Source organism: Haliotis rufescens, unplaced genomic scaffold (genome assembly GCF_023055435.1).
Source record: "Haliotis rufescens isolate VD_foot unplaced genomic scaffold, xgHalRufe1.0.p SCAF_33, whole genome shotgun sequence".
Lineage (NCBI taxonomy): Eukaryota > Metazoa > Mollusca > Gastropoda > Lepetellida > Haliotidae > Haliotis > Haliotis rufescens.
The window spans coordinates 3,562,307-3,580,372 of NW_025964035.1; the positions used below are offsets into that span (position 1 = coordinate 3,562,307).

At 44.9% G+C, this 18,066-nt stretch overlaps 1 protein-coding gene across 1 annotated transcript; it reads left to right on the top strand.

The window, feature by feature from the left end:
• Positions 1-681: 681 nt before the first annotated feature.
• Positions 682-18,066, top strand: LOC124117540 (laccase-like). The gene is made up of 10 exons (XM_048380821.1): positions 682-831; positions 7,540-7,760; positions 8,337-8,503; positions 10,063-10,313; positions 10,858-11,095; positions 13,008-13,185; positions 13,973-14,254; positions 15,289-15,474; positions 16,076-16,223; positions 17,735-18,066. Exons 1-10 carry the CDS (start codon positions 765-767, stop codon positions 18,019-18,021), a joined length of 2,025 nt encoding a protein of 674 aa, XP_048236778.1. The 5' UTR covers positions 682-764; the 3' UTR covers positions 18,022-18,066.

The window sequence follows — 18,066 nt, forward strand, 5'->3', positions numbered from 1 at the left end:
GTTGTAAGAGGCGACAAACGGGATCGGGTGGTCAGGCTTGCTGACCGGATCGATGCTCATGATATCAATCACTGGATTGTCTGATCCAATACTCGTTTATTTACAGACCGCCATCACATAGGTGGAATATTGCTGAGTGCGGCGTTAAACAACAAACAAACAAACAGCATGGTATGCGAACAATATAAAGGTATAAAGAAAGGAAATAGATACTGGATATACAAACAGGGGATAGGTACAATACGATAGGATATTGTTTCTATACCCACACAATCCAGGGATTTACATCATGCGCAACAATCCACGCATAACCAACTGTGAACCAACTTGGTTGATTGCATGTCATCGTAACCGAATTGTACGGATGGATGCTCATGATGTCAATCACTGGAGTGTCTGGTCCGATTCGATTATTTACAAACCGCCGTCGTGGGGATGAAATATTGTTGAGTGCGGCGTTGATTACCAAACAAACAAACTCCATTATGGAGAGGTTGGAGGTCAAGTACCTCTCAGAAAGCTAGAAGTTATGACCGACCATTAGTATCACCTCGTCAACTGAAATGAAAAGAATTAAGAATAATGTCCGCGTTACTGTCCTTCTGTTGGGGAGGCCGAACACATGACTGGTCTCTGGCCACACGATCCTAGTGTTCAGGACATTCGGTGAGAGTTCAGATCTCCGCTTGGCTTCGACGGGACGAGTCCGCTCAGAGATCCATGAAATACGTCCTGGCGGTGAACAAAAATACCACGTGTCCAAGATGATTGCGAGTTTGTTCCTGGTATTGGCTGCCGTTTGTGTTACTGCAGGAGAATATGAGTTATCTGGTGAGTGGTTTACGATTATTCATCCCTGTGTTTCGCTTGTTCGTAGTTGTGAGGTGAGTTGAGGTGAAATCGCGTCCAAGATTATTGCACTTTTATAGCGACGTGCATGCACGTGTGTGTGTGTGTGTGGCTGCTTGTACTAGTCCAGACTGATGCCGATTTATAGTGCTAGCTCACTGAGATACCATGCCGCAGTTTAACATGAATACCCAACTCAGACACAGTATACTGACTCCGAGCCGACCAGTCCTTGTTTTAGCCCCTTAATACCGAGCGCCAGGCAGGGTAACAACAAGTACCATCTTTTAAAATCTTTTGGTATGACGCGGCCGGGGATCGACCCCGGACCTTCCGTTTTCCGTGCGGACGCTATACCACTAGACCACGGAGGCGGTCCTTGTTCGTAGTTGTGGAATTGGTAAAGATACGGGCAACGGCTGGCAAATTGTGGACGTGTCTTAAATTTAAGTAAGAAATGAACTGATTTTATTCTTCAACAAAAGATCATGTCCACGACTCTCTTCTGTATATACCGCCTCCGTGGTCTAGTGGTAGAGCGTCCGCCCGGAGAGCTGAAGGTCCGGGGTTCGATCCCGGCCGCGTCATACCAAAAGACGTTTAAAGATGGTACTTGTTGCTACCGCTCGGCACTAAAGGGCTAAAACAAGGACTGGTCGGCTCGGAGTCAGTATACTGTGTCTGAGTGGGGTATTCATGTTAAACTGCGGCATGGTATCTCAGTTGGCTGGCACTATAAAAGTTGGCATCAGTCCGGACTAGAACAAGCAGCCACACACACACGTACATGCACGTCGCTATATAAGTGCAATAATCTTGGACGCGACGTTAAACCCAATTTCACCTCACCAATTGAAAAGTACATTTAAGGAATAGAGGGCACCATTTGGTTCAGTCATTGATCATGTGAGTTGTACAAGCCTTAACAAGTTTTGGTTTAATTAGGTATATGATATACAGTTTAGGGATTTGTGTGCGCATTTTGAAAAAGGTTGAGTATATATATCGATGACATTGGCTTCTCAATTCTTATTTCACCTGACTATTTCACTATTTAACTTCAATATTGCGCTGACATCGGTTTTTACGATGTTACTCCATCAATATAAAAAAAATATTGAATTAATTTGTTATAACTAAATAAGTTCAAAATAAATCACAAACTGCTTATTTAACCATTATCACACAAGAAAGTGTAGAGAACAATGCAAAATCACTGACATCGTTCAGTGCAACACAAGCCCCGCCCACTCTATTAGCAGCCAATCAGGCTGGACGCTAGTGGGCGTGGCATATTTTCGGGGTGTTATGGAAACATAAACACCAAAAATAGCTTAGTTAGCCAATCAAATGCCATGGATTCACTTGATGTGTTGACAGTAAATTCATGTCAAACGGGTTATTTTGGGGTTATGACACAAACTGCCGGATAATCTGATAGGGATTTCATAGTTGTGTTTTGTACCTTGAGTTTGCAGTGTTTCGGCGACTGTTTTCATCATAATAACGTTTTGATAATGTGTGTATGTTTTTGGTCAAACTCATTATTCAAGTGTATACTTTCTCTTGCCCGGCAGTGTATTTTATTCTCAAATTAAACGTGCTAATACATGTGAACTATAGCTTAACGAGGTGAGAATTTTTGTACATAGTCCGATGTTTTCAGTTGATGTCGTTGTTATATTCACAAGGTTGGAAAGACTATTATGTGACCTTGCACCTCAGGTTGAGATCCGTGAAGATATGGTTAGGATAGGTCTTCAGCAACCCATGCTTGACGTAAAGGGCGACTATTTTTATCGTAAGAGGCGACTAACGGGATCGGGTGGTCAGGCTCGCTTACTTGGTTGATGCATGTCATCGTATTCCAATTGCGTAGATCGACTTCTTACGACGTCAATCACTAGGTTGTCTGGTCCAGACCTCGATTATTTACAGACCCTCATGTGGCTGGAATTTTGCTGAGTGGGCGTTACTTACAACAACAAACAACAACAACAACAACAACAACAACAACGTATTTGTGTGCTGGACATCTCAGTCCCAGACAAATTCTGTGATTCCGCGAAAGATTTGGTCAGGCTCGCTGGCTTGGTTGATGCATGTCATTGTATCCCAATTGCGCAAATCGATGCTGATGATGTCGATCACTAGATTGACTGATCCAGACTCGATTATTTACAGACCGCCGTCATATAGCTGGAATATTGCTGAGCGCGGCGTTAAACAACAACAACAACAACAACAACAACAACAACACCAACAAAAAATAAAGTAAAAAGGGGTCAAACCAAACTCAGTCACTCACTTGAGGATAAAGAAATGTCAGCAAGTCAGGTGAGTTAAGCTTGCCGATATAACACAAGTCTAGTGACTCCGATGCGAGTGATGCGTTTCTCCTGGATGATATGATGCGCTATGTTGGATGCTAACTCAACCAGGACCGATTATACATACATGGGTGGTTGTCCATACTCCTCAACGAAGTGTGCAGTCAACCATTTTCATTGCACTGAACTGATTGTTGCTTGTTGTAGAAGGGTACATGGCTGGCTTCATCACTCAAGATGAAGGGGACGCTCTTTTTATTTGTTTACAAAAAAAAAAGTTTCCTCAGCTGAATATGTGCCATGTGAACCTCCAAAGACGCCATCATATTGTTCTACATGACGTCATCATATTGTTCTCAATGACGTCATCATTTTGTTCTCCGTCCTACCCTTGTCCGATGGTTAGACCCTGGGTCTAGATTTTCGAAACGATCTTAGCTACGATTAATCTTAACAACTTACGTTCAAAGATAAGTTATCTTAAGTTTAAGATAAGATACATTTTCGAAACTATCGTAAACCTGTCGCAGATCGCACAAAGATACGATAGCTGTCGTAAATCTGACAGAGAAATCATTTGTTAGAGATTGTAACAACGGGGTGTTTCCCAGCCGCTGACAATAACAACGTTAACAACATGGACAAGTGACACAGAATTCATGAGCACATTGTTTAACACGCAACTATTTGAATAAAATTCTGTACAATCCTACATATGTCCTACATGTACTATAGACGTTTTGTTCTTATGATAAAAGATGCCATGACTACCCGAACAAGAACATTTCTGACGTGAAATCATTGATGCCTTCTTCGTGTTTTCGATTTGTCAATTTGAATCACACAGTTTAACAAAATGAAATTCAATGTTTTAACTTTAGGCAGACTTATTGTTTGGCTAGATATCTTTGGCAAAGTATACCGCCATCTTAGATGAAGATAAAACTTACGACAGGTATAGGCTGTCTTAGATTTACGACAAAGTTAAGATATCTTAGGGCCACGATAGTTTCGAAAATGGGTTACGAAAGCCTACGATTTCCTTACGACAACTTTATGATAATTTTATAGCTACGATCGGTTCGAAAATCTAGGCCCTGGGCTGGCTGTATTTCATATTAAAGCCTGGGTTTGAAATGATCACGGGATAACTAGGGTTAAATGACCCGTCGGAAGTTCTTTGTGACGCAGATATACCTCCGAAATATAATGACTTATTTTGATGTGTCCATTACGATGCTAAGTAGGTACTCAAACCTGATGGTCGAAATCAATAATCAGGACTCACTGGACTGAAGCACGCCAAATTGTGAACGATGATTCACCAAACACAGGTCCAAATAAATATACATGTATAGATGAGGGGAAAAATAAAGTATACCATGTTTTTTATGTATATGTGTAATTGAAAATTGAAAGAACTGTTGTTATGTGTATGTCTTTTTAACCATCACTTATTCCTGCTACAGTTTGCAAAAAGGAACTTGTGGCTGGGTAGTTGTGTGTAAAAATAAATTGGTTCAATGAAGACTGGGGTAAGATGTGAATTTCTCACCTCGTGACCCCTACCATGTTTGAAATGTAAACTGTGTAGAAAAAAGCAAATTTAATTATTTCAATAGAACACGTCGAAAGTACCCATCCGCAGTTGTGTATTATGCCAAAAGAAGTTTCATTTTTAAAAGTATTCTTTGAGTGCTGACAAAGCGCCAGTACAATTCAGTTTTTGGATATAACATTGCTAACTTAAGATATTTTCATTTGAAGTAAAACATATGATAAATTCAGCTGTGAGGTATCACACGTCAGTGCAGCAGGGTGTGGGGTCGCCCCACAGATGACATCCCTACCTTGTCAGTGCAGCAGGACGTGGAGTCGTCCCACAGATGACATCCTTACCTTGTCAGTGCAGCAGGGCGTGACCATGGAGTCGTACCACAGATGACATCCCTACCTTGTCAGTGCAGCAGGACGTGGCCATGGAGTCGTCCCACAGATGACATCCTTACCTTGTCAGTGTAGCAGGGCGTGGCCATGGAGTCGTCCCACAGATGACATCCTTACCTTGTCAGTGTAGCAGGGCGTGACCATGGAGTCGTACCACAGATGACATCCTTACCTTGTCAGTGTAGCAGGACGTGGCCATGGAGTCGTCCCACAGATGACATCCTTACCTTGTCAGTGTAGCAGGGCGTGACCATGGAGTCGTACCACAGATGACATCCTTACCTTGTCAGTGCAGCAGGGCGTGACCATGGAGTCGTACCACAGATGACATCCCTACCTTGTCAGTGCAGCAGGACGTGGCCATGGAGTCGTCCCACAGATGACATCCTTACCTTGTCAGTGTAGCAGGGCGTGGCCATGGAGTCGTCCCACAGATGACATCCTTACCTTGTCAGTGTAGCAGGGCGTGACCATGGAGTCGTACCACAGATGACATCCTTACCTTGTCAGTGTAGCAGGGCGTGACCATGGAGTCGTCCCACAGATGACATCCTTACCTTGTCAGTGTAGCAGGACGTGGCCATGGAGTCGTCCCACAGATGACATCCTTACCTTGTCAGTGTAGCAGGGCGTGACTATGGAGTCGTACCACAGATGACATCCCTACCTTGTCAGTGCAGCAGGACGTGGCCATGGAGTCGTCCCACAGATGACATCCTTACCTTGTCAGTGTAGCAGGGCGTGGCCATGGAGTCGTCCCACAAAAGACATCCTTACCTTGTCAGTGTAGCAGGACGTGGCCATGGAGTCGTCCCACAGATGACATCCTTACCTTGTCAGTGTAGCAAGGCGTGACCATGGAGTCGTACCACAGATGACATCCTTACCTTGTCAGTGCAGCAGGACGTGGCCATGGAGTCGTCTCACAGAAGACATCCTTACCTTGTCAGTGCAGCAGGACGTGGAGTCGTCCCACAGAAGACATCCTTACCTTGTCAGTGCAGCAGGACGTGGAGTCGTCCCACAGAAGACATCCTTACCTTGTCAGTGCAGTAGGGCGTGGAGTCGTCCCACAGATGACATCCCTACCTTGTCAGTGCAGCAGGGCGCGGAGTCGTCCCACAGATGACATCCTTACTTTGTCAGTGTAGCAGGACGTGGCCATGGAGTCGTCCCACAGATGACATCCTTACCTTGTCAGTGCAGCAGGGCGTGACCATGGAGTCGTACCACAGATGACATCCTTACCTTGTCAGTGCAGCAGGACGTGGCCATGGAGTCGTCTCACAGAAGACATCCTTACCTTGTCAGTGCAGCAGGACGTGGAGTCGTCCCACAGATGACATCCTTACCTTGTCAGTGCAGCAGGACGTGGAGTCGTCCCACAGATGACACCCTTACCTTGTCAGTGCAGCAGGGTGTGGAGTCGTCCCACAGATGACACCCTTACCTTGTCAGTGCAGCAGGACGTGGAGTCGTCCCACAGATGACACCCTTACCTTGTCAGTGCAGCAGGGTGTGGAGTCGTCTCACAGAAGACATCCTTACCTTGTCAGTGCAGCAGGACGTGGAGTCGTCCCACAGATGACACCCTTACCTTGTCAGTGTAGCAGGACGTGACGTCAGCTGTTGACGGGGTTAACCTGTTTGGTCATGTGGATAAGGCGTCCGGCATCAGACCAGAATGTCCGTGTTTCGAATCCTATCACAGGACTCGGGAATTTTACGGACGCAACATTGGCGCCCAACGCAGGGCTGAGCGCGTTCATATTAAATCTGAGCAAAATGAGCCTCTGGACCCTAGTGTGCGCCCCAGGACGTGCCTTCTGTTGATGGGAGAGTATGTAGCAGGGCGTGGAGTCGGAAGGTCTCTTTTTTCTCATGTCGTAACAGTTTGGCATAAAAGTATAGAAACAGGCTTGTCTTCATAGATGAAGTACATTACTCCATCTACAGTTAGAATTATATACAGGAGCCTTTTTGAGTCATTTGGTTTTAATTTTTTTCTTTAGCTTTCAGAATACTAAGTTGAAATTGCATAACATGATCGTGAGATAATGAACATAATCGGGGCGAACCGGGATTCGAACCCACAATCTTAGGTTTCTGGCGTGCCCAAGGGACGCAACTATGCACAGCGAATGGCCTATTTATTTTAATTCAAATATTTGAATCTGTATCTATGCTACACATGGTTTGAAGCCATAATGAATAATATGTCTGTCTGTCCGTCAATCTGTATCCGTTAATTATTATGCACAAGTCCCGCCCACTCTGTTATCAGCCAATCAGAATCAATAGTCCGCTAGTGGGCGTGGCCTATTTCTGAGAGGGTTATGGATACATAAGCGCAACAAAGTGTTCGGTTAGCCAATCAAATGCCATGGAATCACTTGCAATTTATTTATTTCAGATTATGCAAATCACCCTTGTATTCGTGAGTGTGTGGAGGGAGCGCCCCCTATGACCTGCGTCTACAACTTCACAGTAGAATACTACTACGTCCTGTCCAAAGCCTGCTACGACTGCCCGTACAACATCACCGACTGCTTCAGGCCGCACTGTGTGGCTGCCGACGGCGTGGGGAGGGGCATCATCACAGCCAACAGGATGCTACCAGGACCTGCTATACAAGTACGACACGATTACATATTTGAGTTGACCCGTGAAGATCCGGGGTAGCATAGGTCTTCAGCAACCCATGCTTGCCGTAAAAGGCGACTATGCTTGTCGTAAGCGGCGACTAACGGAATCGGGTAGTCAGGCTCGCTGACTTGGTTGATGGATGTCATCGTATTCCAGTTGCGTGGATCGATGCTCATGATGTCAATCACTGGATTGTCTGGCCCAGATTAGATTATTTACGGACCGCCTTCATGTAGCTGGAATATTGCTGAGTGCGGCGTTAAACAACAACAAACAGCAGCAACAACAATTTGTGTGCTGGACAAGAAGTATTAAATCTCAGTCCCAGATGGAATCTGTGATTTGCAGAAAATGTAACTAACTGCAGAATTGCAAACAAATCAAGGAATTTGCCTTTTGCATCAATCAATACACTAATTTTCATTATTTTCAAGCTTTTTGATAAAAGCGTGGGTTACTGAAGACCTATTCTACCCCCGATCTTCACGGACCTACAGCCACTGTATTACAGTTATACGTACTGAATTACGTATGTTAACGTGGGGCCCTGTTTCTCATTTATAGGTGTGTCACAACGACATGATCATCGTCAACGTCCACAACAAGCTGGAGGGATCGGAAGGAACGACCATCCACTGGCACGGCGTCCTCCAGAAGGGTTCCCAGCATCACGACGGCGTCAGCATGATTACCCAGTGCCCCATCACACCTCACTCCACCTTCCAGTACAAGTGCGTTCTGAGAAACCTAGTGCTCCATTATAATTAAAACTATGGAATATTGTAAATGCCATTCTCGCAATCTCGTATTCTCGCGTTCTCGACCTTTGGAAGGGGGCTAAATATGCCCAAAGTGCGAGAATGCAAGATCGCGAGAACGCGAGAGTCGAAAACTCAAGAATGCGAGATGGCAAGAATGTCCCTTACATTTTTTTTTCATATAAAATAAAATAAAAGCGACAAAAGTCATTGTCGATTTACGATTCCGACAAAATCATGAGCATGTGTATATGAATCACTATCGAAACACATCTAATGGCGTCAGTGTTTGGTTTAAAGATCCTTACTCGTGGCCAGGTTGTAGTTATTCATGCTTACATTATCTTGAACACACATTTCAACTTATGAACGCTTGAAATTGACAGAACTATTTTTTATTTTCAACAGTCAAGTAAATTCTGTACAATTTTGTTGCCATCGGGGCTCGAACCCGTATCGTATGATGTGCGGACACATGAGTGAGTGAGTGAGTGAGTGAGTGAGTGAGTGAGTGAGCAATGTTGCAGCTTTCTGGGCGAGGCGATACATTAGAAAACGGCATGAAATTAACAATTAAATTTTAAATATTTGTATTATCCTTAAAAACTTTATTTTATATTTTATAATATTATTTATAATGTTGTTGTCACATTATATTACCATTTTCTATGTACATGTTACAGTAAACATAGATAAACCTTTGGCGAGAATAGCTAAGAAACTGATAAACACATGTATTCTTGTTCAGGGGTCCAGATTTCTAGAAATCCCCGTCAGCATGTTTTCAAAACGTGCTAGCTTCAGATCAAATACTCGTCTTGGGCCACATGAAATACTAAAGAGTCTTGTACATGCATTGTAAAGATCTTTGCAAAGAACTTGATGTCTGTGCTACAACTGCAGAGAACATATCCCAGGCGCATCACGCACACGCGACTCACACATTATAATGACAGTGAGTGAGTGAGTGAGTTGGATTTAATGCCGCTTTTAACTAAAATTACAGACTACAAAGAGTTCCGGTTTGCGTTTCAAATTGTACTGTTAACAAATAACATAAAGTTTTGTTAGAGACTAAATGTAGTAGGGTCTTTTACTTTTGAGTGAGTGAGTGAGTTGGGTTTAACGCCACTTTAACAGTATTCAAGTTATATCACGGCGTGTCAGCTCAATGTGGGAGGAAATCCGAAGTGATGCAGGTCTCAGACGTTTACCACTTCGGTGAAACCCACGAGCACGGGAATGGTGCTGACAAACATAGAAACATAATCGGGGCGAACCGGGAAACGAACCTACAATCGTCGGTTTCTGACGTGCCCAAGGGACACAACTCCGCACAGCGAATTGCGGCGATATAAACGACTGGGGCGCCCGTGCCTCTTAAGAAGAGCTTGCACACGGGACACCCACAATGTGCCTATTCGTTGTCTCGTTCAGTGTTCATTTTACAATGATATTGCAACGATTAATCTTCCCTTTGGATCTAGGCCTGACATAAATATGTACTTAAATGCATTCTTCTTCCACCGAAGGTTCAAGGGAGGTAACCGGGGCACTCACTTCTGGCACGGCCACGCTGGCACGCACCGCTCTGACGGGCTGTTCGGGGCACTGGTCATCCGGGAACCTCTGTCACGTGATCCAGCCTCGCACCTGTTTGACCATGACCTTCCAGAACACACCATGATAGTACACGACTGGCTGGTGGAGTTGACGATCAACAGATTCGCCGGCCACCATCACGCAGGCTATGACAACAAACCGGCGTCTATGCTCATCAATGGTGACTATATACAGTAAAATACGTTTATAACGAACACGCTTATAACGAACTGACGGATATTACGAACTTTAATTTTTGGTCCCGGCCATTTGGTTTATGGATGTTGTATATATGCTTATTACGAACTACGGTTATAACGAACAAAAATTAGTGGTCCATTTGAGTTCGTTATAACCGTAGTTTACTGTTTACGTCGCTGACAGTTTCAAATTGAGGACAAAATTACTGCACAGAGCGAGAGAGCAGCTAGAATTTACATCAAATAACGTTATTTTTAATTTGAAGTGACAAAATTTAAAAAAAGCATCAATCGCATTTTTATAAAATTAATTCATCTTTTTGATATTTGTGTTTGGTTCTTGTCAGACGACTCTTATACACCATCCATACACTATAAAGTTTCGTTGAACCCATTTTTCTTAGCTTCTGAAAATATTTGTATTCATGCATATCAATATAGATCAATAAAAACAATATGAAATATTTTGAGAGATCGGTTATCAAGGAGATGTTAGGAACGAGTTCTCTGTTTCTGTGTGTCCAGGCCGTGGAACGTTCCGTGAGTTTCCGATTCCAAACACCAACCAGACCACCCACACCCCTCTCGCTGTGTTCAACGTCCAGAAGGACCGGAGGTACCGCTTCCGGGTCATCAGCAACGGCATCATGAGCTGCCCCATCCAGGTCTCTGTTGACCACCACGACATCATCATGATCGCCACCGATGGGGTACCACACGACCCCATCGTTGTCAGCTCCTTTAACGTGTTCGCAGGAGAAAGGTACCCTTGACTCTTGGATTTGAATACTGGGAGATTTGACCTAGAGTGTTAAGACGACTTCTTGTCTTTCGTTGGCAAGACATTGCGCATGATTTTTTGTTTCTTTGAGGCGACAGACACCTTTATGTAATTTTAAAAAATTACTGCTCCAGTACTGTTAAAAGTCTCTGGGATAGTGTTCAAAATATACGATTATTTTCATATTCAAATTACGTAAAATATTATCAGGTACAAAATACAAGATGCAACAATAGCCATTTTAACGTAAATTATAAGTTTGTGCTATCAAAGCTGGAGTTTTTGTGTTCTCAAAATAGTAACATTTCAGAAATAGTTTCCTGTTTTATTGCATGTATTGAGTCTTTTGAATGCTATAATATTTGGTATGATATTATTTTGCCTAAAATGGCTATATGATTGACAAATTAACAAAACAAAAATATTATTTAACTTTACATTTTCTAAATTCGCAAGGAATATTAAAATGGCAACCTAGTTCAATTTGTGAGGGCTGAGCCGAACGCGAAACTTTATAATATTAATCATTTTCACTGAACAATATATTAATAATTATTTTGATGGTTCGAGAAGAGGCCGATAGCAACGTGACACCATACGGACTCATTGTCGCCAATAATACGTGACGTAATTAATTGTTTATGACGTCATGCCAATTTAATGTGACGTAGTTCCAACAATATAATTATAAGCTGATGTCTCCATCTGAGATCAGGACATACACAGACCACGAGTTATATACAGAATAACCTACTCGCCACTCGGAATAACGGATTATAGGTCTCCCGTGAATTATTGTCGCCAAGGCTTAAAACCGAGACCGATAAGCACTTACTCCTCACTGAGTGATGAGTGATGAGTGAGTATGGTTTGATGCCGCTTTTAGCAGTATTCCAGCAATATCACGGCGGGGGACACCAGAAATAGGCTTCACGCATTGTACACCTGTTGGGAATCGAACCCGGGCTTAAGGCGAGCCGAGCGAACGCCTTATCCACTGGGCTACCCCACCGCCCAATTCCTCATTGCATGTGGGTCATCTAAATATGTAATGGTGAGCAACTCTTATGTTCACGCATTGTACTCATGTTTGGAATCGAATCCTGGCCTTTGGCGTGACGAGCGAAATCTTTAACCACTAGGCTACCCAACCTCCTAATTCCTCCTTGCATGTGGGTCATCTAAATATGTTGGTTGGTTGGTTGGTTGGTTGTTTAACGCCGCACTCAGCAATATTACAGCTATATGACGGCGGTCTGTAAATAATCGAGTCTGGACCAGACAATCCAGTGATTGATATCATGAACATCGATCCACGCAATTGGGATCGATGACATGCATCAACCAAGTCAGCGAGCCTGACCACCCGATCCCGTTAGTCGCCTTTTACGACAAGCACAGTCGCCTTTACGGCAAGCATGGGTTGCTGAAGACCTATTCCAAATATGTAATGGTGAGCAACTCTTATGTTTAATGTTGTCTCTATTGCTGGTCCTTATAAACTTATCCTCGTGTCCGTGTTGATCGTCATATCTGGGGTCAAAGGTAGCCCTGTCGGTTAAGTCGCCGCAATTGGCTTTGCAGAGTTGCGTCCCTTGGGCGCGCGAGAGTTCAATGATCGTTTCGACTCCCCGTTCGCCCTGATTATGTTTCTAGGTTTGTCGGCACCATACCCGTGCTTGTGGGCTTCACCAAAGTTGTAAACGTCTAAGACGTGCATTATTGGGTATTACGTTCCACGTCAATCTGACACGCCGTTATATAACTGAAATACTGTTAAAAAAACGACCCTAACCCCAACTAACTCACTCATTCACTATCTACAGCAGCTACCACTTGTTTTACAGAAAAAAACGTCTTTTGACGTTTTATCAGTTTGTGTCTATGTTGCTAGGTTTGACTTCATACTGGACGCTGATAAGGGTGTCGGTAACTACTGGATTCGAACTCGAGGACTGGGGCTTTGTGGTGCGAAGTCAACGAAACAGGTGGCCATCTTGAGGTATGAGAACGCCACGGAGACCCAGCCAAGTGGACCTACTGACTACGACAGTGGGCGGAGAAACGGGAAGGTTAGCACACTGGTCATGACACGTGTAACATGGACGAGTGAGTGAGTGAGTGAGTGAGTGAGTGAGTGAGTTGGGTTTTACACCGCTTTTTGCATTTTGCTCTGCCACGGCGGAGGACACCGGAAATGGCTTCACACATTATACCATGTAAGGAATTGAACCGAAGCCTTTAACCGCCCCACCTTAACATTGACTAGATCAAGCGAAAGTGTCTTTTTTTGTTTGTTTGTTTGTTTGTTTGTTGTTTCAAGCCGTACTCAGTAAGATTCCAGTTATATGACAGTGGCCAGTAAATAATCGAGCCTAGACAAGAAAAAAACAGTGACTGACATCATGAGCATCGATCCTCGCAATTGGGATACAAGACATGTACCAACTCGGTCCATTAATTCGCCTTTTAGGTACCAATTCAAACCCGGAATCCTCTCGGGATTTCGTGTTTAGTATGATCACAATTCAAAGATCTTTTACATGATCTTGTGTCTTTTTCGCGTGGTATTTAAAGTAATGATTTCCATAAGTTGTAATCATATTGTGTGCCTAATATGCTACGGTTGGATGTGCTGTGCGATATGTGAATGAGTGAGTGAGTTTGATTTTACGCCGCTTTTAGCAATATTTCAGCCATACCCCTGCAAGGGACACCAGAAATGGGCTTCACACATTGTACCCATGTGGGGAAGCGAACCCGGGACTTCGGCAATACGAGCGAACACTTTACCACTTGGACACCCAACCGCCTCCTGTACTATGTGTAACACTAATATAACGGCTGTCCATCTTTAAGCTGTTGAACCCCTGGAACGAGAAGGGCGGCCCTGGCCGGACCCCCGTGTCGTTGCTGAACACCACCCTGGCAGACCCCCTCCACATGAAACAGGTGCCCGATAAGAAGTTCTACGTTGCAATGGACTTCAACAAGTTAGACAACTATAAGTTCAATCACGAAGAGTTATACCCCTTGACTGCCGTCAGCCGGCATATGAAACTCTATGTGCCACAGTTGAATCACATCACCAACATTCAACCACCGTCCCCGCTTCTGTCACAGTACGGAGATATACCCAAGGTGAGAATAACAAACATCAACTGGTGGCAAATGGTCCCGTGTACAATGATGAACAGGTCAGGTATCACGTGAAGTTGAGAAACGTCGCGCGGAGAGTAGTTGGATGGGTGATCGGGTGCAAGTATGGCCACTGAGTTTCTAGATTACAGCTCATAATTTTGTAACGATTTGACTTCAAAATTGACACGCAAAGCCAAACCCAGAAATCGGGTCGTAGATTTCTTGATTGTAAAATCAATAAATGACAGCACAAGATCAATGAATAATTAACAAATTAAATTGAAACAAGCAGGATTAGGTTTTCAATCACAAAAAAGGCAATACAGCGGGTGAAACAAGCAGCAGTAAAAGGTATCTGACCTAGTAATATGTGTCAGTGTACTGACGGTGAGGTGAAATGGGGTTTTACGTCACGTCGTAGATTATTGCACTTATATAGCGACGTGCATGCACGTGTGTGTGTGGCTGCTTGTACAAGTCCGGACTGATGCCGATTTATAGTGCTAGCTCACTGAGAAACCATGCCGCAGTTTAACAAGAATACCCCACTCAGACACAGTATACTGACTCCTAGCCGAGCATTATAAAGTATTAACTAATTCTCTACCAAAACAGCTTGGTGAGATATGATGACATCAGTGGAAACTGTCTGTCTCTCCATACTTGTTTGTGAGCGCTGAAAGTAGTGCCTACCTGACCTTTTTTATTTGCATATCTGTGCATAGCCATAAATGCACCCGACGGATACCGTTTTTATCCGTTGGTTTCACCATGCCGAGAAACCTTCCCATTATATGATAAACAAGGTTATGCATGTAGAGTGAGTGAGTATGGTCTTACGCCGCTTTTTTTAGCAATATTCCGGCAATATCACGACGGGGGACATCCGAAATGGGCTTCTGATATTGTACTCATGTGGGGAATGGAGCCCGGGTCTTCAGCGTGATGAGCGAACGCTTTAACCACTAGGCTACCCTCCGCCCGTATGCATGTAGATATGCGAACATACAAGATAAGACACCTTTTCCCCACAGGACATGTTCTGTGGTCCGCACGACACCAGGAACTGCCGCCGGGAGTACTGTGAGTGTATCCACGTCATCAAGGTCGACCTAGACGACACCGTGGAGATGGTGCTCATTGACGAGGGCGTCACCTTCAACGCCAACCACCCGATGCATCTACATGGCCACCACTTCCGGGTGGTCGCTATGGACAAGGTGAGGTCATTGTCGCTGATCATATCCATTCTGTTATCTGTAGTGAGTGAGTGAGATGGGTTTAACGCCGCTTTTAACAGTATTCCAGTTATATCACGGCGTGTCAGCTTAATGTGGGAGGAAAGCCCGAAGTAATGCAGGTCTCAGACGTTTACCACTTCGGTGAAACCCACGAGCACGGGTATGGTGCTGACAAACCTAGAAACATAATTGGGGCGAACCGGGATTCGAACCCACAATCATAGGTTTCTGACGTGCCTAAGGGACGCAACTCTGCACAGCGGCGCCTTAGACGACTGGGCCACCCATTTTTTTTAAATATTCCAGTTATACCACAGCGGGGGAACCACAAATGGGCTTCACGCGTTGTGTGAAATCGAAACCGGGCAGTAGCGTGATGAGAGAACGCTTTAACCACCAGGCTGCCCAACGCCCCACCAGACCCACCCACACCCACCCACACTCACTCGCCCATTTACACACTCACGCACCTACTCACTCACTCAATAGCCCATAAGCCGTGTTATCAGTTAACCACGCTTCTAAAGGAGAGGTTCCCAATTGCGATGCTCTCCTGGTGATTTAAGTCTCTATTTCCCAGCTCAACAAGTCTACATCTTTACGGGAGATCAAGCAGATGGACGAAGCTGGCCTGATAGAAAGGAATCTAGAAACACCTGTAGCTAAAGACACTGTCACTGTTGCTGATGGCGGCTACACAATCATCAGGTTTCACGCTGATAACCCGGGTAGGTTGCAAGATCATCAGGTTTCATGTTGATAACCTGGGTAGGTTGCAAGATCATCAGGTTTCACGCTGATAACCCGGGTAGGATGCAAGATCATCAGTGTATATGACTATAACCCGGGTAGGTTACAAGATCATCCGTTTCCAGTTTCCAGTCAGTTAACTCCCTTGCTTAGGGAAGATGGTGGTATAACTGAGAGTCGAAAGCGTCAGGTGAAGTTAAGCAACGTTGATCGCAGAGAGTCCTTGGATGGATGACCGTGTTTGGCAGCTTTGACCCCTGAGAGTTTTTTGGGCTTCGGTCTTGCCCCAAACTGAAGAACATGTAGCACGTGTGGTGTCACCTTGGGCAAGATACTTGTTGAACATGTGCCTGTGTTCGCCCAGCAGTGAATGGGTACCGGTTGGATAAAATGTATATGCGACTGTTAACCTTCCAGCGCCTTCAGCCTGGGTTGTTTCCCCCTGAGAATGAAAAGCAAGTGCACACTGATCCATGACAATGAGATCCAGCATGGACACGCTCTGTACAAATGGACTATTATATCATTATATATGCCTCTTGCAGTTGTATTGCTAAAATCAGCGTACAATTCTAAAAGAAATTATTCACTTACACCCTTGAAGATCCCGGTTAGAATTCATCTTCAGCAGCCAATGCTTGCCGTAAGAGGCGACTATGCTTGCCGTAAATGTGACTATGCTTGCCGTAAGAGGCGACTAATGGGATCGGGTGGTCAGGCTCGCTGATTTGATCAATGCATGTCATCGTATCCCAAATGTACGTCGGAGGGTTTGTCCAGCGTGTCTCATCTTGGAACTGTTGGACAAAGCGGAGACTTGTTATGAAGTCGCCAGTACAGCCAGTGGTAGCAGATAGCAGGTGGATTTACTCGGTTAGTTCTAGGACGGTTACCGAGTCATTTTGGGCCCTTGAAGATCCGGGGTAAAATAGGTCTTCAGCAACCCATGCTTGCCGTAAAAGGCGGCTGTGCTAGCCGTAGGAGGTGACTAACGTGATCGGGTGGTCAGGCTCGCTGACCTGATTGATGCATGTCATCGTATCCCAATTGCGTGGATCGATGCTCATAACGTCACTCACTGGATTGTCTGGTGCAGACTTGATTATTTACAGTCCGTTATCTAGATGGAATATTACTGAGTACGGCAACAAACCACAAACAACAATCATTCACTCACGATGTTCGAGGGGGCACGGGTGGCCCAGTCGTCTAAGGCGCCGCGATTCGCCGTGCAGAGTTGCCTCCCTTGGGCACGCCAGAAACCTATGAATGTGGGTTCGAATCCCGGTTCGCCCTGATTATGTTTCTAGGTTTGTCAGCACCATACCCGTGCTCGTGGGTTTCACCGAAGTGGTAAACGTCTGGGACCTGCATCACTTCGGGCTTTCCTCCCACATTAAGCTGACACGCCGTGATATAACTGGAATAATGTTAAAAGCGGCGTTAAACCTAACTCACTCACTCACGATGATCAATGTTCTGTGTGCAGGCTTCTGGCTGCTGCACTGCCACATCGACTTCCACAAGGCAATCGGGATGGGCCTCATCGTGCAGGTGGGGGAACTGAACCAGATGCCCCGACCCCCCAAACACTTCCCCCGGTGTGGGAACTGGGAGTACACGGGGGAGGAGGAGGGGGAGGGGGAGGGGGAGAGAGGGACGCCCAGATGCCCCGTCAATGGAGCTGGACGCAACCAGGGAGATACCTGCCTGTTGATACCTGCTACTCTGTCAGCTGCCATATTTAGCATCCTGTGCATCAGACGTTCTATGTAAACTTAACAATACTTAAACTATTTATAGGCGCGGTCGGGTAGACTA